The sequence below is a fragment of the Excalfactoria chinensis genome, chromosome 25, assembly GCF_039878825.1.
Source record: "Excalfactoria chinensis isolate bCotChi1 chromosome 25, bCotChi1.hap2, whole genome shotgun sequence".
Classification (NCBI taxonomy): Eukaryota; Metazoa; Chordata; class Aves; order Galliformes; family Phasianidae; genus Excalfactoria; species Excalfactoria chinensis.
In genome coordinates this window covers 746,390-764,399 of record NC_092849.1, presented here as the reverse complement: position 1 = coordinate 764,399, position 18,010 = coordinate 746,390, and the positions used below count along the sequence as shown (strand labels likewise).

The 18,010-nt window shown below is 55.7% G+C and overlaps 4 protein-coding genes across 4 annotated transcripts in view; 1 reads left to right on the top strand and 3 right to left on the bottom strand.

The window, feature by feature from the left end:
* DDHD2 (DDHD domain containing 2) overlaps positions 1 to 18,010 on the top strand; it is a 66,126-nt gene that overhangs the window by 12,033 nt on the left and 36,083 nt on the right. The gene's annotated exons all lie outside the window — the stretch shown is intronic.
* LOC140262711 (prolactin-releasing peptide receptor-like) lies at positions 2,709 to 5,911 on the bottom strand. Its single transcript, XM_072357222.1, has 3 exons — positions 5,458 to 5,911; positions 4,796 to 5,304; positions 2,709 to 3,485 (listed from the first exon to the last, which is right to left on the bottom strand). Exons 2-3 carry the CDS (start codon positions 5,200 to 5,202, stop codon positions 2,858 to 2,860), a joined length of 1,035 nt encoding a protein of 344 aa, XP_072213323.1. The 5' UTR covers positions 5,203 to 5,304; positions 5,458 to 5,911; the 3' UTR covers positions 2,709 to 2,857.
* LOC140262705 (nucleoplasmin-like) lies at positions 6,878 to 8,681 on the bottom strand. The gene is made up of 5 exons (XM_072357206.1): positions 8,380 to 8,681; positions 8,170 to 8,252; positions 7,776 to 7,895; positions 7,504 to 7,597; positions 6,878 to 7,371 (listed from the first exon to the last, which is right to left on the bottom strand). The coding sequence occupies exons 1-5, from the start codon at positions 8,441 to 8,443 to the stop codon at positions 7,274 to 7,276; spliced, it is 459 nt and encodes a 152-aa protein (XP_072213307.1). The 5' UTR covers positions 8,444 to 8,681; the 3' UTR covers positions 6,878 to 7,273.
* ADRB3 (adrenoceptor beta 3) lies at positions 9,849 to 12,448 on the bottom strand. The gene is made up of 3 exons (XM_072357187.1): positions 11,083 to 12,448; positions 10,490 to 10,557; positions 9,849 to 10,098 (listed from the first exon to the last, which is right to left on the bottom strand). Exons 1-2 carry the CDS (start codon positions 12,354 to 12,356, stop codon positions 10,518 to 10,520), a joined length of 1,314 nt encoding a protein of 437 aa, XP_072213288.1. The 5' UTR covers positions 12,357 to 12,448; the 3' UTR covers positions 9,849 to 10,098; positions 10,490 to 10,517.

Here is an 18,010-nt window from a genome sequence, read left to right as displayed (position 1 = left end):
GTGTGTGAGTACAGATGTGTGAGTACAGGTGTGTGCATGCAGGTGTGTGTGTGCAGGTGTGTGTGCGTGCAGGTGTAGGTCTATGTGCGTGCAGGTGTGTGTGTGCAGGTGTGTGTAGGTGTGCAAGTCTATGTGTGTGCAGGTGAGTGTGTGTGCAAGTGCATGGGCGCAGGTGTGTGTAGGTGTGTAGGTCTATGTGTGTGCAGGTGTGTGAGTACAGGTGTGTGCATACAGGTGTGTGCGTACAGGTGTGTGAGTGAGTACAGGTGTGTGCATGCAGGTGTGTGTGTGTGCAGGTGTGTACGTGCAGGTGTAGGTCTATGTGCATGCATGTGTGTGTGCATGCAGGTGTGTGTGTGTGTACAGGTATGTGTGCATGCAGGTGTGTGTGTGCAGGTGTGTGTAGGTGTGCAAGACTATGTTTGTGCAGGTGAGTGTGTTTGCAAGTGCATGTGCGCAGGTGTGTGTAGTTGTGTAGGTCTATGTGTGTGCAGGTGTGTGTGTGCAGGTGTGTGAGTACAGGTGTGTGCATACAGGTGTGTGCATACAGGTGTGTGTGTGCATGCAGGTGTGTGAGTACAGATGTGTGAGTACAGGTGTGTGCATGCATGTGTGTGTGTTCAGGTGTAGGTCTATGTGCATGCATGTGTGTGTGCATGCAGGTGTGTGTGTGTGTACAGGTATGTGTGCATGCAGGTGTGTAGGCCTATGTGCGTGCAGGTGTGTGTAGGTGTGCAAGTCTATGTGTGTGCAGGTGAGTGTGTGCACAGGTGAGTGTGTGTGCAGGTGTGTGCATGCAGGTGTAAGTACAGGTGTGTGAGTACAGGTGTGTGTGTGTGCATGCAGGTGTGTGTGTGTGCAGGTGTGTGCGTGCAGGTGTAGGTCTATGTGCATGCATGTGTGTGTGCATGCAGGTGTGTGTGTGTGTACAGGTATGTGTGCAAGCAGGTGTGTAGGTCTATGTGCGTGCAGGTGTGTGTGTGCAGGTGTGTGTAGGTGTGCAAGTCTATGTGTGTGCAGGTGAGTGCGTGCACAGGTGAGTGTGTGTGCAGGTGTGTGCATGCAGGTGTGTAAGTACAGGTGTGTGAGTACAGGTGTGTGTGTGTGCATACAGGTGTGTGTGCATGCAGGTGTATAGGTCTACGTGCATGCAGGTGTGTGTGTGTGCATGCAGGTGTGTGTGTGTACATACAGGTGTGTGCATGCAGGTGTGTGAGTACAGGTGTGTGCATGCAGGTGTGTGTGTGCAGGTGTGTGCATGCAGGTGTGTGTGCATGCAGGTGTGTAGGTCTACGTGCATGCAGGTGTGAGTGTGTGCAGGTGTGTGTAGGTGTGCAAGTCTATGTGTGTGCAGGTGAGTGTGTGCACAGGTGAGTGTGTGTGCAGGTGCGTGTGTGCAGGTGAGTACAGGTGTGTGAGTACAGGTGTGTGCATACAGGTGTGTGTGCATGCAGGTGTGTAGGTCTACGTGCATGCAGGTGTGTGTGTGTGCAGGTGTGTGTGCATGCAGGTGTGTGTGTGTGCAGGTGTGTGTAGGTGTGCAAGTCTATGTGTGTGCAGGTGAGTGTGTGCACAGGTGAGTGTGTGTGCAGGTGCATGTGTGCAGGTGTGTGCACAGCTGTACATATGCAGATGTGTGCATACAGGTGTGTGTGTGTGCAGGCGTGTGTAGGTCTTTGTGTGTACATAAAGGCTTGCATGTGTCTGTACAGGCACGTGCCCATACAGGTACATGTGTGTGTGTGCATATAGGGGTGTGTGTATAGGTACGTGTGTCCACACAGGTGTATGTTTGTGCACAGGTGTGTGCAGGAATGTTTCCAACCCCTTCTTCATCCATCCCTGCCACCAGGAGCTCTTCTTCCTCCTCTCTTGGGGGCACAGAACCTACCTGGGCTGTGAGCCCCACACTGAACCCCCTCCAACACTGTTCGTGTTACCCCCCATATTCACATGGGTTGCCCCACCTGTGCCCACATTTCTGCCCTCCCCTCTGTGCAATGGCTGTGAGCAGCCCCTCCAGCAGGCAGAATTAAGTATGAAAGCATCAGTTCCGGAGCTGTGTCCCTGCCTTGCAGAGCAGAGCCCATCATCTATAAATAGCCAGCTCCATTAGGTACACAATGTGCAATCACAGGCGGTGCAAATTGAGGCTCAAGCCCTCAGCAAATTGCACCCCGGCAGCAGCCAAATGAGCCAGGGAAGGGTCAGCACGGCTTCTGCTGCCCACAGCTCTGCCTGGAATGGGGACAGCTCCAGGGGTGTGTGGGTCATGGGGACACGGAGCTACTGGGACACCTGAGAGCACCTCCTGGTATCTAAAGGGGCTGGAAGGAAGAAGGGGATAGATTCTTCAGCAGGGCGTGTTGTGACAGGGCAAAGGGAAATGGCTTCAAGCTAAAAGAGGGAGATTTAGGCTGAGTATAAGGAAAAAGCTGTATATAGTAAGGGTGGCGAGGTGCAACCTGGAGACACATGAGGTCAGGCAGGATGGGATTCTGAGCATCTGACAGAGCTGTGGGTGCCCCTGTTCATGACAGGGGAGTTGGACCAAATGGCCTTTAAGGGTCCCTTCCAGCTCAAATGACTCAATAAGGCCACAGTTCCACGACCCTGAGCACAGCTCCGTGCATGCAGGGCACACACAGCCATCCTGCTGGAACACATGGAGACACACCAGGTGTGACCAGCTCATGAGAAATTCCATTCCCAACACTCAATCACGGATTTAATGAAAGTCGTACTATTAAATTAACACAGCAGACAGCTAACTACAACCCAACCCAATGCCTTCTGGCTCTCCTGAGGCCTGATTTCATTCATTCAGGACAATGACATCCCAGTGCTGGTGCCAAGCTCAGAGCACAGCAGCAGCACAGTGGCTGGCAGGGAGGATGCGGGGCTCGCAGGAGAACATCTTGCGCAGCTCCCCACGGAAGCGGTCGTGCAGCCAGGCATAGAGGAAGGGATTGCAGCAGGCAGAGCTCATAGCAAACCAGTGGCACAGCAGCTGGATGAGCAGGAAGTAGTGCTTGTCGATGAGGTCAATGTCGATGTCGCGGATGATGTTGAAGACATGGATTGGCAGCCAGCACACCCCGAAAGCAGCCACCACCAGCACGATGAGGCGGAAGATCTTCCTCTTCCTCACACGGTCAGACTCAGCCTGGCTCTGTGTGGGGTGCCCGGGCACCACACGGTTACGCAGCTTCACTGAGATGCAGAGATAGGACAGGGAGACAGCAGAGAGAGGCAGGATGTAGGTGACAATCAGCGTGCTGTAGGCATAGGCCAGGCGTTGCTCCTCCTGCTCCATCCAGAACTCCTCGCAGATGGCAAAGCCCTGCTGCTGGAACTCCACGTGGTAGGTGTGGGCCACTGCAGGGGCCACCAGAGCACAAGACAGCAGCCAGATGGCCCCCACCACGTAGATGCAACTGGTGAGCGACAGGCGCTTCTTCAGGGGGTGCACAGTGGCGTAGTACCTGTGGGGGAGAGCACCCCATAACACCCCTTGAAGTGTGGGGCTGGAAGGTTAGGGCACATTTCTCACCCCAGCTCATCATCATGGCAATGCTGGGATTTCACATGGCTCCTTCCCATTCTGCCCTGAGTAACAGCTGTGCCCCACTGATGGAGAGACTGAACCCTCTGCTTGTGGTCAGGGCACAACCCAACTGCAGTGCCTGCTGCCCTGGAGCTGAGCATGGGCTGGGAGTGCACCAGAACTCCAGCCAGGGTGTGCCACAGCCAAAGGGATCGGCATGAATCCATACAAGATGAAGTACAGCAACGACTCATGGTGAGGACCATAATTTCCTGGATGCCTCTGTAGAGGGAAGAGCTCAAATTTCTACTTTCACCCCCAAAAAGTAGCTTTGATGAAGAGCAAAAGAACAGGGCAAGCACTCCTGAGTGATGTCTCAACCCACCAGCACAGAAGCCCAGCTCCACAGTGTCTTCTCAGCTATTCCACCTCAACCTCCCCTGGTTCTGCCTTCCCCCTTTGCTCTAGGGTTCTCTCCCCCAATACCAGTGGATTGGGCTCTGCCTGGCTTGTGCAGCTTCTCTAATGAAGCCATGTATCTATGGAAACAGTTTTTATACATACTATCCCCTCCCTAGCCCCCCCAATCAGGTCCTGCCTGTGTCCATTTCAGAAAGCACAAGCACTCTCCATCCAGGTGACAGAACACAATGTAATTCTGATGCAAATTGGTGCAGCAAAGGATGAAAACCCAGGAGGAAAAACTCTCTGCTCTGAGGTGGAGGCAGAAGGCTGCAGTGGGGCACTCTGCTGGAGCCCCATCCCTGCTGTGATGGAGCTGGTGGCATGGGAACATTGCAGACCCAGGCATCAGCTCCCTTGGCAGTTGCAGCAGTGGCACCATTACTGAGTTGGGCACAATGATGTTGCTGGGACAGCACAGCCTCCTGTTTTGGATCCGTGGAACTTTTATTTGGGGGCAAAATTGCACATTTTTAAACCACAAGCAACACCAGAGAAGGCAACATCCAACCTGAGCTGCAGTGACTAAGCCCCTGGATGCCTACACCCAGGTAGCATTGCCCACTGCGTAGTGCAAACAGCACCAGAAGTGCTACAGCTGGGAGCACAAATACATCAAACAGCAGCCCTTCTGTGGCACCTGTACAGCAGAAGCCCTGGGATTTTCCTTTTCCAGCTCTGTGCCCAGTGCTGAGCACCCTAAGCCACACCACCAAGCAGCCGAAGGGGACAGCACCCATCCTGCCCACAGTGAGGACCCTGTGCCACCCCCTTGTACCCTCTTACCTGTCAACTGCGATAGCCGTGAGCGTGAACACAGAGACATAGACTGTCATGGGTTGCATCAGGAACACAAAGTAGCACAGAAACTTCCCAAAGATCCATCCCTGTGGGTTGAAGGCGTACGCCAGGGTGAAGGGCACGCAGGTGGCACACATCAGCATGTCTGAGAAGGCCAGGTTCCCAATGAAAAAGTTGGTGACGTTGTGCATCTTCTTGCTCTTGCAGATGACATAGAGCAGCAAGTAGTTGCCAAAGATGCCGACCAGGACCACCAGAGCATAGCAGGGGATGATGAGGGGTTTGAAGGACTGGATGAGCTGCACACCAGTGAACTGCGTGCTGCCATTAGGGTGGCTCTGCAGGGCCAGCCCAAAGGTGCTGGCATTGGCAACATCACCACCGGGCTCCATGGTCTCTTTGGGGTGGCTGTGGGATATCCCGGGTGCCCAAAACCCAGTGGCTCAGGTGGCTCTGATGGGCATGCTGTGAGCCTGGGAGTTCCCTGCTGCAGCCTGCAGGCAAGGGAATAGTGCACGGGGGTCAGAAGAGAGGTGATGCTGCCAAGCAGCCCCCCAGGGAAGGCAGCACAAAGTGGAACAGCTCCATGGAGGGAAGAGAAAGGAGAAAGAGAAGCTCTGGCCCCAAGCTGGGAGGGATGCACTCACCTCAGCCCGAGCTCAGCAGCAGAACACGGAGCGCTCCGGCAGCACTGCCTGTGTGCAGGAGGGAATCACAGCTCTGCCAGAAAGGAGCTCCTAATGCTTCTGGAAATCACAAAGGACGTTAATGGGTAAACGAATAAAGATGCTCTGCTACTTTTGCACTGTTACAGTCCCACGAGCCTGCACTCTACTCATCCGTCCCCTTAACGAGATTAGCCAGGCACTCCAAACATCAGGGCTGGCATCAGCCGGGCTGCACCGCTCCTCTGCTGCGATCCCAGCGGCTGCACTGAGGTGTCCCCGCTGTTCTCCCCCGAAGCCACGCCGGACTTTCGTTCAATCAGCTGCAAAGGGAGAGAGGGGAGCGGGGGGGGGGGGGGGGGGCAAGGAGGGAACTCACCAGCGCCGGCTCTGCCCATAGGGAGCGCATCCCCAGTGCAGCACAGCCCAGCTCCCTGCTCCCTCCCCCCCCCCCCCCAGTGAATCATCTCAAACCACACCGCAGGCAAACTTTAATTTCCTGAGCTATTTCCATACATTGCTTCCTACTCTTCCTCTACACAGAGCTCACAACTCTGACCATTTCTCCCTGTATCAGCTGCTGTTCCACTCTCGAGTCCAACTTAGCGCAGCAAAACCCCCTCCACAGATTTCAGAAGTCTGTGCTGTGTATTGAATGACTGCCCTACTGGTGTCAGCCCCAACCCCTCACCTGTGCCCACTGCCACCCTCACAGTGAGGCAGATGGGACTGGGACCCTCTGTGCACACCTCTCACCAGGGCACCATGGAGGTGCAGAGCCCAGCACCCTGCTCACTCCCCTTTGGTTCCCATGGCACTGAGTGCCATCTATTAGTTACCTGGCAGTTGCTATGGTTATGCCAAAGCCCTCTCTGTGTTGCTGCCATGCAGGATATGGCCATAGGAAGGGTGAAGGCATCGCCAAGCACAGCCCTCCTGCTGCAGGGCACAGCTACAGCCACACAGAGACCAGACTGCTTTTGCAGCCAAGTCCAGTTAAAGGCTCATGGTTTGTGCAGAGTAACAGGTTTGTCCCTACACACCCATGGGGCAGAGAGCTGCTTCTTGCAGGACAAGGCACTGCATCACCATCTAACTGCCCTTTACCTGTTTGCTTCTCCTGCCAGCACACAACAGGAGAGATTTTCACCTTTTAATTAACTATTTAGAGCAGCAAGCATGGCTCTCACATTAGGCTGGGCAATTAAAACCCAGAGCAGGGAAGGTGAGTGGGGAAGCATTACTGTGCCCAGTGGGCAGCTATGCAAACCCATCCCATTGCTGTCAGCCCAGTGTGCCACCAGCCCAGTACCCATCTCCACTCCTCATTCCACTGCAGAGAAATTCCCAGCTGCTATCATGCAAAATAACTGATTTGGGCAATTTTCCTCAATCAGGAGCTTTAATTTGATTATTTCAATGGCTGCTTCTTCTAAACAGACTTTGGCTGCATTTCCCTGGGCTGCTGTGAAGGCTGCAGCTTAACTTTACTCTGTTTATCCAAGCAATTGTCAGAGTAATTCCTGCCAGAACAAAATCATCATTACGAAGGAAGTTTGCAGACTGGCAAAAGGGCTGCACAGGGTGGACACAACACACTCATTTGAAGACTATCCAGGAGGTACCATTGCAAGGAAGGGGTGGTGGTGCTTAATGGAATGCTCTGAGACCCACAACTCAACAGCATCCCAGCAACAGCACACTCAGAACAAGATCTTCTGAGATGGAGAGAAGGATGTATCCAAAGCAGAGGCCCATCGTGTCCTTGTGCAAGAATCCATCCCATCCAGGGCTGCAGTTAGTCTCCATCCTGCACTGCCTTGGCATTGTCCTCATCACCTCCATCTGCATCCAACAGCTCTTCCTCATGGGCTTTGCACATGGGGACATCTTCCACTACAGGGAGGAGCAGAGTCAGGCCCAGCCCCTCAGTGTGGGTGCTCCCCATCCCCAGGGCTGAAACTGACACAAAACCACTGCAGGACCAGCCCTGCTGCCAGCCACCCCCATAGCCCAGCCAGAACTCACAGGTAATGTGTTGCCCACTGAGATAGACCGGCCCAGTTCCGCACTGCAGCATGAAGGTGACAGGAGGGACAAACTCCAGACCTTTGAGACTGATCTGCAAAGAGCCAAAGCTCAGAGCACTTGCAGACCCACTCAGTCCCAGACAGCCCCCACGACAGCCACAGGACAGGAGATGCTCTGCAGCACAGAGAGCTTTGCAGACACAGCCTGGACAATTCCAGAGCTGGAAAAAGCCCACAGATTACCCAGGTTAAATCATCCCCTTTGCTTACCATGGGGAGCACTGAGACACGCAGGGAAGCGATGGGCACTGGTTTGTGGTCTCCATAGGTGTTCTTGGACTCCACAGCCACCACGTGTAACTCATCCCTGGCATCAGCCCCCAGGGAGATCTGTGGGTTGGGCAGAGCCCCCATGGCAGAGCAGAGCCCCCATGGCAGGGCAGAGCCCCCATGGCAGGGCAGAGCCCCCATGGCAGGGCAGAGCCCCCATGGCAGGGCAGAGCCCCCATGGCAGGGCAGAGCCCCCATGGCAGGGCAGAGCCCCCATGGCAGGGCAGAGCCCCCATGGCAGGGCAGAGCCCCCATGGCAGGGCAGAGCCCCCATGGCAGGGCAGAGCCCCCATGGCAGGGCAGCACAATGACATCAGCAAGCCCCACACCTTACCGTCCTCAGCAGGACCAGGTGCTCTAAGAAGTCATCATCCTCCTTCACCATGCAGCTCCGGCTGTTCACACCCAGCTCACAGCCTGTGGACACATAGCCTGGTCCCTGTGTGCACCAGCTGCTTCCCATGCAAATCTCAGGGATGCAGAAAGCAAAGGGGAAAACATCCCTGGTTGCCCCCCACCAATGCACCAGGGGGCTGCTGCTCACCCCACAGCACAGCAGCCGTCCTGTCCTCTGACAGCGACCTGAGAGCAGGGGAAGAGCTGCTCATCCTGCACAGCACCAGGAAACAGCTCCTAGGGAACAAGCACCAGAGAAAGCAGCCTTCAACTGGTCCACACTAATAACAGGTGGAAGTAAAGTGACTTAGGAATGCCTAGAGCAGGTTCCCAAAGTACAGAGCCAGGGCAGCAGCACACAGTCAGCTCCCATCAGCACGGTTTGCTTTCCACAAGAGTTGGAGGCAGCTGGAGCAATGCCTTCTTAGCTAGGACGGCATCACTAAGCAAGGAATAAAACCACGCTGTCAACATTAGAAACAGCTGCACAACCCATGGTGGGGGCTCCTCCCACACTAAGGTCTCAGCGGAAACCAACCCCATCCCCCAACCGCACACACTGCCCTACAGCCCCCACCTGGCCAGACAAAGCACTGACCCTGAGAACCTCCTGCGCTGCAAATAAAGAGCAGGCGGAGCCCCGCTGCAATGCAATTCGGAAATGCAGTGCAGGTGCTGCGGACGACAGGCAGCGGCTCCCAGGTGTTGTCATTGCACCCCCGGAGCTCCCCTGCACACCGCTCGGGATGGCTGCAGACGGCAGCAAAGAGCCACGGCTGCTCGGAGCTGCGGGACCGCCCCGACGGATTTGCTTTCCTCTTTATTCCCTTTGCACGTTACGAGTTCCGCGCAGCACCGGGAGGTGGCACTGGGACTACGGATGGTCGCGGTGGCTCCGCTCGGTCCCCGCAGCCCGATCCTAAATGTGAGTGGTATGGTGCGGCTGTTTGCAGGGCCGATAAAGCCCCGGGAGGGGGCACAGAGCCTCCCTGGGGCTGCGAGCAGCGCAGAGGTTGTGCCCAGTCCTCGGAAGGGACCCCCAGGCGCTATAGGGATGGATACCCGTGGGCATGTAGCCTCAGGCAGCCCCCTACCCCTGGGAAGGGCAACACGCTGATGCAGATGAAAGCTACCAAGTGTTTCCCAAGGTTTATTTCACACAAAAACATTACAGTCACCATAACACACATTGACAATCGATATCATCCCCTAAGTCCCAGCAAGGTGGAGCGGTGCGGTCACAACCATTTGTGTATGCACAGCGCCCTCTGTGCCACGCTGCTCCGTGGTGTGCATGGAGCGCCCGTGCAGCGGTGCTGCTGCCTGCTCCCCTGTTCCTACGGCACACTGAAGCTTCAAAGCAAGAGCAGAGCATCACCAGCACCCGCAGCAGTGTGCAGGGCTCTGGGGAACCCCCCTCCTGCAGCACGCTTTCTCCTTTGCTCCTCTCTCGACCGTGATTTCCCCTTGCTGAGGGTACAGCTGCGGCTCCCAGCATCACACCCAGCCCCAGGAGCTCACTACAGTGCCTGGGGCAGGACCCAGTGCAGATCATGGAGAGGTCTTGTGCCAGCAGGAGACGCTCCTTCCCTTTACCGACCATACAACCCAGGAAAATGGGGTCCTTAGGCAAGCAGAGCTGCTGGTCACCACGTCCCATGGCAGTGTGTCCCCATTCCCAGAAGCTGTGCTGCTGCATGGAACCCCATCGTGAGGGGCTCAGGATCTTTTTGCTGCTGCCTTTATCTCTCCAGCACCGGAGGAGCCCCTTTGCTCTCCGTGTAGGTGCATGCACCAGAGGGTCCTTCCAGTGCTGTCATCCTCAGTGTCACTCCTCCTTCCCCATGCAGCATCTCCATCCCAACATCTGCAAGAAGACCGCAGGAGCTGATGGTGTGCATCCCCCCCAGCATCACAACAGTGGGGATCTGCTTTAGATCCGAGGATCCGAGCCCTCGGAAGGGGAGAGTGCAAAGGGGGGTCCTGGCCTTAGCAGCAGCATGCAAGCACTGCAGAGCAAGCTGCTCTGAAGGGGGTTAAGCACTCTGGGCAGCACAGAAACATGTCAGCAGATGCCTGCGTCAGCTCACATGCCCAACGCAAGCACATGGCTGTGACCTGGCCAAGGGCTGAGCTCCCCTGGGGAAGGGGACAGCCAAGCTGGTCAGAGGGGACTGCTGCAGGGACAGGGGTTGCCTCACTGCAGCCACACATTGGGGTCTCCTGTGGCACCACCCCCAGAGGGAACGAACGCTTACAGTGCTCCCTGCTCTGCTCCACTCCCAGTCAGACCGAGGGACCCGCCGACATCTCTCTGCTGGTGAACCTTAAACGAGAGAGCACAGAGCATGAAGAGCCCACACCCTCTCCATAACAGAACAACATCACAGTATGGACTCATCCCTTCTCATCACACACTCCTTCAAAGTGATACCCAGTGCCCAGATTGGCAGCCTGGCTTCCCTCCCTGTCTGCCCTACCGCACAGGGGCTCTCTGAAGTCATTGGGAGTGAATGAGGGAAGAAGGGAGGAAATCCCAGGAACAGAAACACGCTTCTGGAGTCCCATCAGTGTTTTACTACCTGAGGAAATGAACCTCATTCTGGTGGCTGGGGCATTCCCAGAAAGGGACAAAGTGAGATGGGGCTGAGGGGGGCATTAAGAACCTCAGGTCTGCAGCCTGGTAGAAGGGTTTAGGGAACCCCAAAGGCAGTGGGAAGCAGTTCCCATTCTATACCCCAGCCCGGTGAGAATGCCTGCTCACCAGCTCTGCATTCATCAGACCACAGCCCCATCACCAGCAGCCCCCCACAACAGCACCCTGCACCCCAAGCATGCACACAGTACTCACTCATCCAGCTGCTCGCACAGCGTGGTCTGCGTGCCCTGCAGCCAGCACTCGCCCAGCAGCCGCTGCTGATGGCCACCACCATGGGATGGGACATTCTCCTCCCTCCTGCTGCTCCCCTGCACCTCACTGTCTTCTCCAGGCCGCCCAGGGGCCACAGCCTTGCTGTCCTCCATGGGGTCCCCCTGGGGGCTGAAGGCACAGGAGCAGTGCTGTGGGTCCTGAGGGATGGCGTGCAGCCGGCGGTCAGCACGGCGTGGGCAGCACAGCAGCTTGCGGAAAGCACTCCTGAAATCAGGACTGCGGCAGTAGATGATGGGGTTGAAGGCTGAGTTGACGTAGCCCAACCAGTTGAGGAAGAGAAACAGCTGGTCGGGCACCAGCGGCCGGCGGAACACCTTGATGATGTTGGCCACGAAGAAGGGCAGCCAACAGAGTGTGAAGGTGCCCATGATTATGCCCAAGGTCTTGAGAGCCTTGTGCTCCTTGATGGCCAACAGGCGGGAGGGCCGCCGCCACCTCCCACCCCTGGAGCTGAGGCTGGTGTTCTCTTGCAGGAACCTCACCTTGTCCTTGCCTATGAGCTGGACATGACGCGTGGCCACAGCGAAGACGCGGACGTAGACAAAGATCATGACGAGCAGAGGAATGTAGAAGGAGATGGTGGAGGAGATGATGGCGTAGGTCATGTTGGTGACAAAGTCACAGCAACGTGGGTCATTGTAGCAGCGCACCGCCTGCTCATCCGCCCCGTCCCGCCACCAGTGGTTCATGATGGGAAGGAAGGAGATGAAGGCAGAGATGGCCCACACCATGCACACCACAGCCCACGCTCTACCCTTGGTCACCAGCGCCTCGTACTGCAGCGGTGCCGTGATGGCCAGGTAGCGATCCACAGCGATGGCACACAGCGTCTCGATGCTCGCCGTCACACACAGCACATCCAGAGAGGTCCACAGCTCACACACCATCGTGCCGTAGGGCCAATGGCCACTCAGCAGGATGGTGGCCCCCGGTGGCACCACCAGCAAGCCCATGATGAGGTCGGCGCAGGCCAGCGAGGTGACAAAGACGTTTGTCATGGTCTGCAGCCTCGGCGTCTTGGCGATGGCCACGATCACCAGCAGGTTGCCGGCCACAATGAGCAGGATGGTGACGCTCAGTGCGGCTCCCACCGCCCACTGCCGGCTCAGGATGGCGGCCCAGCTGCAATTGGGGATGGTGCCGGGGACGGCCGCCCCCCAGGCGGTGCCGTTGCCTGCGGGAAGCGGGGTCATCGCTTCGTCGGGGGGGGCGGTCCCGCTCCGTGCGCTCCTTTGCCCCACGTGCGCTCCACGGCTGCCGGGGCCGGAGCGGGGCTCGGGGCGGCCACCGCCGTCGAGGCTGCACCGACGTCGGACTCTATCCGCGGCCGCTGCTCGGAGGAGGAGCCTTTAAAGGCACGGGGCGGCCCCGAGCTGCCCCTTTGCGGAGGTCAATGAAAGCAGAATGGGAGCACCGCCTCCCCGCCGCCCCCTGGGCCGGACACCCCCGGCACTACGCAGCCGGACCCGACTGTGCGCCCCTCACCCCACCAGCTCTTATTCTCCACGTACACGGCTCTTAGTTCCTTACTGTGCACCCTGCCCTGCATCCCAGCTCTTTGCTCCGTGCTCCACTCTGTGCTCCTCGCGTTCCTGGGTAAGCGGTGAAGACACCGACCCAACTGCCATCAGCACAGGGATGGCAAAATGACAGCATCACCCCAAAGAAAGAATCCAACAGCCACTCTTTCACCCCCACAGCTAATACCTGGACCCTCTCCCCGACTTCTTCAGCCGTGCACTGCTACCCCTTCAGTTTGAGTCAGTGCTGGTGATTTTGGGATCCCCAGACTCCATCCTTCAGGATGCCCAGGGAGTTGGGGGGCACCGTTCTGCCCCTGTCCCTGCCCACGAGCCCATCACTGTTCCCAGCACTGTTCCTTCCAAAGGCCCCTGGGCAGACTCCAGGGCGGGTAATTTTTTCACTATCAGCTATTTATACAAATACTGGAACTTCTAAGATGGGCGCTCTCCAAATATGGCATTTGGAAGTTTCAGCCAAAAAGAAGAATGCTGACAAAGAAGGAAAGAAAATGTGTAAAAAATCACCCTGTTGGCATTTCTTCCCATTCATGAGCGAGCAAAACAGAGCCCACTTTTTACAAGCCTCATCTTTACAAGACTGTTTGGGTTCTTCAAAGCGGTGTTGATGCAACCAACCCCTTCAGCTCCAGCTCTGGCTCTAATTGCTGGCACAGGCCAAGCCCTGGGCTTACTATTTCCAGTGTGAGGTGTCGCTGCACTCAAACGACACATGGCATGAGCAAAATGTGCACAGGGAGAGCCACAATCTTCTTAATGTGATGCCACATATAGCCCCAGTGTATGCTGGCACATGGAGCCATAGGGAGTGTGTGTGAAAGAATAAAGACGGGCTGTGGGAATGGCAATGGATAACAGAAAATGGAGGCATTTGGTTGCTGTACTGCATGTTCATGGCATGCTCTGACCACCTGCCTGCTGCCAAGTGGACACCTATGTGAGATCCTTCCTCCTGCTCCCAGGGATCACTGGGAACCCTCCATTCTCAACATTAGCACTTCCCTGAGGAGGAAAAGGGAGAGTCTGTGTTGTTTTATTAATGCAATGTGGCTCAGTGTCTTCATCCCACTTCTGCAGCTGGAAAAGCTGAAGCCCAGATGGCTGCTCCACCAGCACACCCCAGCACAGCATTTGGCTTCTTGCAGCGAGCAGGAACCCACCAGCAAAGAGGCTGGAAATGCCTCCTGCAAAGCAGAGCTCCTGCACAGCCCTCTCTTCCTTTCTCCTCCCGACCCTTTGACTCCCTGCTGTCCCCCTCCAGGCCAAGCAGCCACCACAGTTTGTGTCCCCTCTGCCACCTCTGCCATGTACCACCTGCACAGCCACCAGTGTAGAGCCAAGCAGCAGGAGTCCTGCCAGCCATAGGGACCCATGGGGTCAAGTGGCTGTTTGGAAAACTCTGGGAAAATATGTTTATGCCACAGATCAGAGCAGCTCCCTTGGCTGTTGCTACAGAATAAACAATGGATGTTTTAAAAATACATCTTTCTAGAGAGAGACAGGATGGATTAGAGAAGATCCCTTCTTGGAGAGAGAGGAATTGCAGTGGGAACAGGCAGAGCAGCGCAGCTCTGTGCTCTAGGAGCCCCCAACATCCATGGGTGTGTTTGGATGGGGGAAGCCCTTACCTGATCTCAACTGGGCACACTGGCATTGCTGCCTAAGGGGATGTAGAGCTGATTAGCCCCTGTCCTGCAGCCTTCCACATGCCAAGCAGGCAGCATGCACACAGAAAGCCCTAACAATGTGTGTAATGCTCATAGGGAGTGCTCAGGTCCTATTAATCCCCTGTACCCAACGAGGGGATGAGGCATACAGCAGATAAACCAATACCTGGCACTGTGCATGTGGAGGAGAGCGCTCCCATGAGTTTTAATGCTCCACCCCTCATGTTCAGTTTGTAACTGCACCCATGAGCCCCACAGAGCTGGCTATGCCTTGGCTCCAAGGCATGGGGAAGGCAGAGAGAAGGGAAGGGAGCACAGGAGTGATGGGCACACGCCAGCTTCTCCTCCCAGCATCATTAAAAGCAGCACACTGAATCTTGCCAAGCCTGAGTCAGGCTGATGCCACATCAGGATAAAACAAAAGCTTTTTATAGATGGGAACACTTGCTCTCCCCAGAACACTGTCTGCATGCTTGCTGTTGCAAAGCAAGTGATAAAAAGCAGCACAAGCCACAGCAGCATCACCACTGCCACTGCAGGCTGGGACACAGGCTGGGTGCTGCCAGCTCCTCTTCCTCATCAGGACAGGAAAAAGCAGAGCCCTGCACAGAGCTGAGCAGAGCAGAGGCAGAACTGTACCCAGTTAAGCTTTGCACCAGTAAGGGATGGTGCAAGAGGGGTGCTGGAGCCAGGGCTGCATTGCAAAGCACAGTGCATCCCCAGGGCCACGTGGCCATACCACCAGGACAGGAGCTGCTTAGGGAGCATGGCTCTACCCCAAACCCTATGGTGTGGCATTGGGATGGAGCCCAGGGGTGGGCAAGGGACCGGGTGATGGCATGGCTGTTGGCAATGGTCCCTCTCTGCCTTTAATGTTTGCGCTGGTAATCAGTCTGGGGCTCGCCGTGCTGAGACATTGGGAATGGTTCCCATATCGGATTCCCAAATCTCTCTTTGATGTTGTTTGGGATGATCTGTCAGCATGTTTCCTTGTCAGCACATAAACAGGCTGTGAGGGAGATTTAACCCCCCGGTACTGCCTGTCCCAGGAAGGCTGGAGGAAGCACAGCATAAACTCTGAGCTCTCTATAAACTCTTCTCCCTGAGGGCTGTCGGATGGACTCAGGCAGCTGCAGGAAGTGAAGCATTCTCTGCACCAAACAATAAAAACTAATAAAAAAATGGGTTGTTCCTGCTGGCTTCCATGTGAGCTGCCATTTTTAGAATCAAGTTGGCCAGGGCATGCTTCAAACCCACCATATCTGCATGGGATGCACGGTGTGCTCCTACCCTTCCCATCCCAGCCCTGTGGGGTGGGTGGATGCTTCAGGTGGGAGTGGGGTCAGGTATGGAACATAGAACACATGGCAAAGCTTCCAGGGCATTTCCATCCCTGGAGCTAAAGGGATTTGCTCACCTCTGTGTGCTCTGCCAAGGCTTGTTCACAAATGCTTCACCCTCACTCCTGCTTCCAGCAGCTGTTGCTAAAGAAGAACAGAAATGGAGGGGAAGTGGGGACAAGTCTGCAATAACAGCGACACAAATTTCACCCAAAAAAAAAAAGAAAAAGACAAACTAGTGTGGAAACTTCTGTTAAAAAAAAAAAAAGAAGTCAGCAGCAAAAATAACATCTGAAAGCAGCTGGGTTTGCAGACAGAGGGGTAAGGATCCTTCGGGTGACAGCAGGGTGATGCCAGGCAGTGTCTCCAGGCTGGGGATGGATCCTGCTTGCCTTTGGGTGTCCAAAACCCCAACACAGCCCCACTCACCACCTTTGCCATCCCCGTATCCATTTTTATCCTCCTCTATGGCAGCCCATGCCTATCCCTGCTGTGTTGTTTGCTCCATGTGCAGAACAGCAGCAGCAGCAATGGCAGCGGCCACGTCAGACTCAGCTCTCCCATGTCATCGCGGCTATTTTTCACCCCACACTCCTCCTGGTTCTGGGAGATTTCTCAGAATTGCACTGCAAATGGGGAGAAGGTTCATTCCTGAGTGCTGTGCTGCTGGACCCAGGCAGTGGGCAAGAGCTGCTGCCAGTGGGGATGTTCCAGCACCTAATGTGTGGCTGAAGCCCACTATTGGTGCCAAGCAACTTTGAGTGTGGGACATGGCACCTGAAAACACCACAGTGTCTGTGCCATTCCCTGCCATGCCCAATTCCACTGCAAAGCACAAGTCAAGAAGCAACCAGGGTTCACTTAGGGGTGCAGAGCACCCTCTGCACACATCGTCCCTGGGATTTCTCCCTCTCAGGGTGGAGGCACTTCCCATGGGCAGGATGGGTTTGTTTACCAGGGGCAACTTTGATCTGCACAAACAGCCCTTGGGCGGGCAAAGTGGATGTGGGTTTGGCTTTATCTGCGCTGGTGATCAGAAAGGAATGTAAACACGGATGGGGTGGAAATGTCAGCAGCACATAACACCCCCCCAAGCTGCCTTCCCCTTGGTGATGGGTGGGTGTCATGGGGCACCCGTGAAGAAATACCCAATATTTCATGAGCCACGGGGTGTGTTTTCCACAAGCCATAGCAGGGAGCTGCCTCAAGTGGGAGCGTGCCAGAGGAGAAACATTTTCACAACACCCCATTCCTGTTCCAAAGGCAGTGATTCCCACCAGTGGCCAAAACAGCAGTTGCTGGGGAGCGTGCAGAAGGGACTTACAAATGCATTTCTGTTCCCGATTTAGAAGGCAATAAGGTGACAAGCTTCTGTCGTATAAGGATGATAAAGGCTTTCCAGCTCTTTTGAAAAGATAAAATGCCCCCAGAGATGAGCACATTGTTACCAATGGATACTGCCAACATGAGCTGATGCTCCCAAAGTACGTGCCATACTTCCAGTGGAACTACTGCTGATGTATTGCCCACAATTGGCTGCTCCCTGCCCTGGTCCAGGTACCTTTTCCCCCTTCTCTGTGCCTTTTATCTTCAGTCCAAGTGGGAAATGAGTGGCAGGGAGGGATGAGGAAGGACCATTGTTAGGACTGTGCATTCTTGAGGCTGCTCAGTGCCAGCTCCAACCCTGCAGAGATGTTATCAGCACACACAGGAAGGACACTGCTGCCAGCCCAGAGCTGTGCCCTGTCCCTCTATTGGGGCTGGGGGCTCCCTGTGACCTGATATCCCATAGGACAGCAGGCACCAGGGGAAAATACCCAGACAGCACATGGACTGCGGCCCCCAACCCCACCCCAGTCAGGATGTGCCCCAACAGCTGACCTTCCCCCACAGCTCCTTGACCCCATAATGGTCTATTCTCTGTGAGCAGGAGGAAATGGCCTCAAGGCTTCATTAAGCCTTGCTGGGTCGGGGGTCAAGGCTGATGTCACCCAGCAAGGCCGGACATGCTGCTTTCCTGCCCAGTGCACACTGATTGATGCAGCAGACAGCGGGGAGAGCAACTGGGCACCACCATGTGCAGGGACACTGGGAGCACTGGGGGGTTCCTGAGTGCACTGGGGTGTTATTGGAAGCACTGGGGGGGGTCACTGTAAGAGCTGGCAGCACAGTATCCTTGTAACACTGCATTGGTTTCTCATCCTGCAGCACCACCCGGTACCGGTAAGGGGCACCGGGAGCACCGGCATGCTCCGAAACCACCCTATAGAACCCGCCTCTTAATTGGACCACGCTCCTA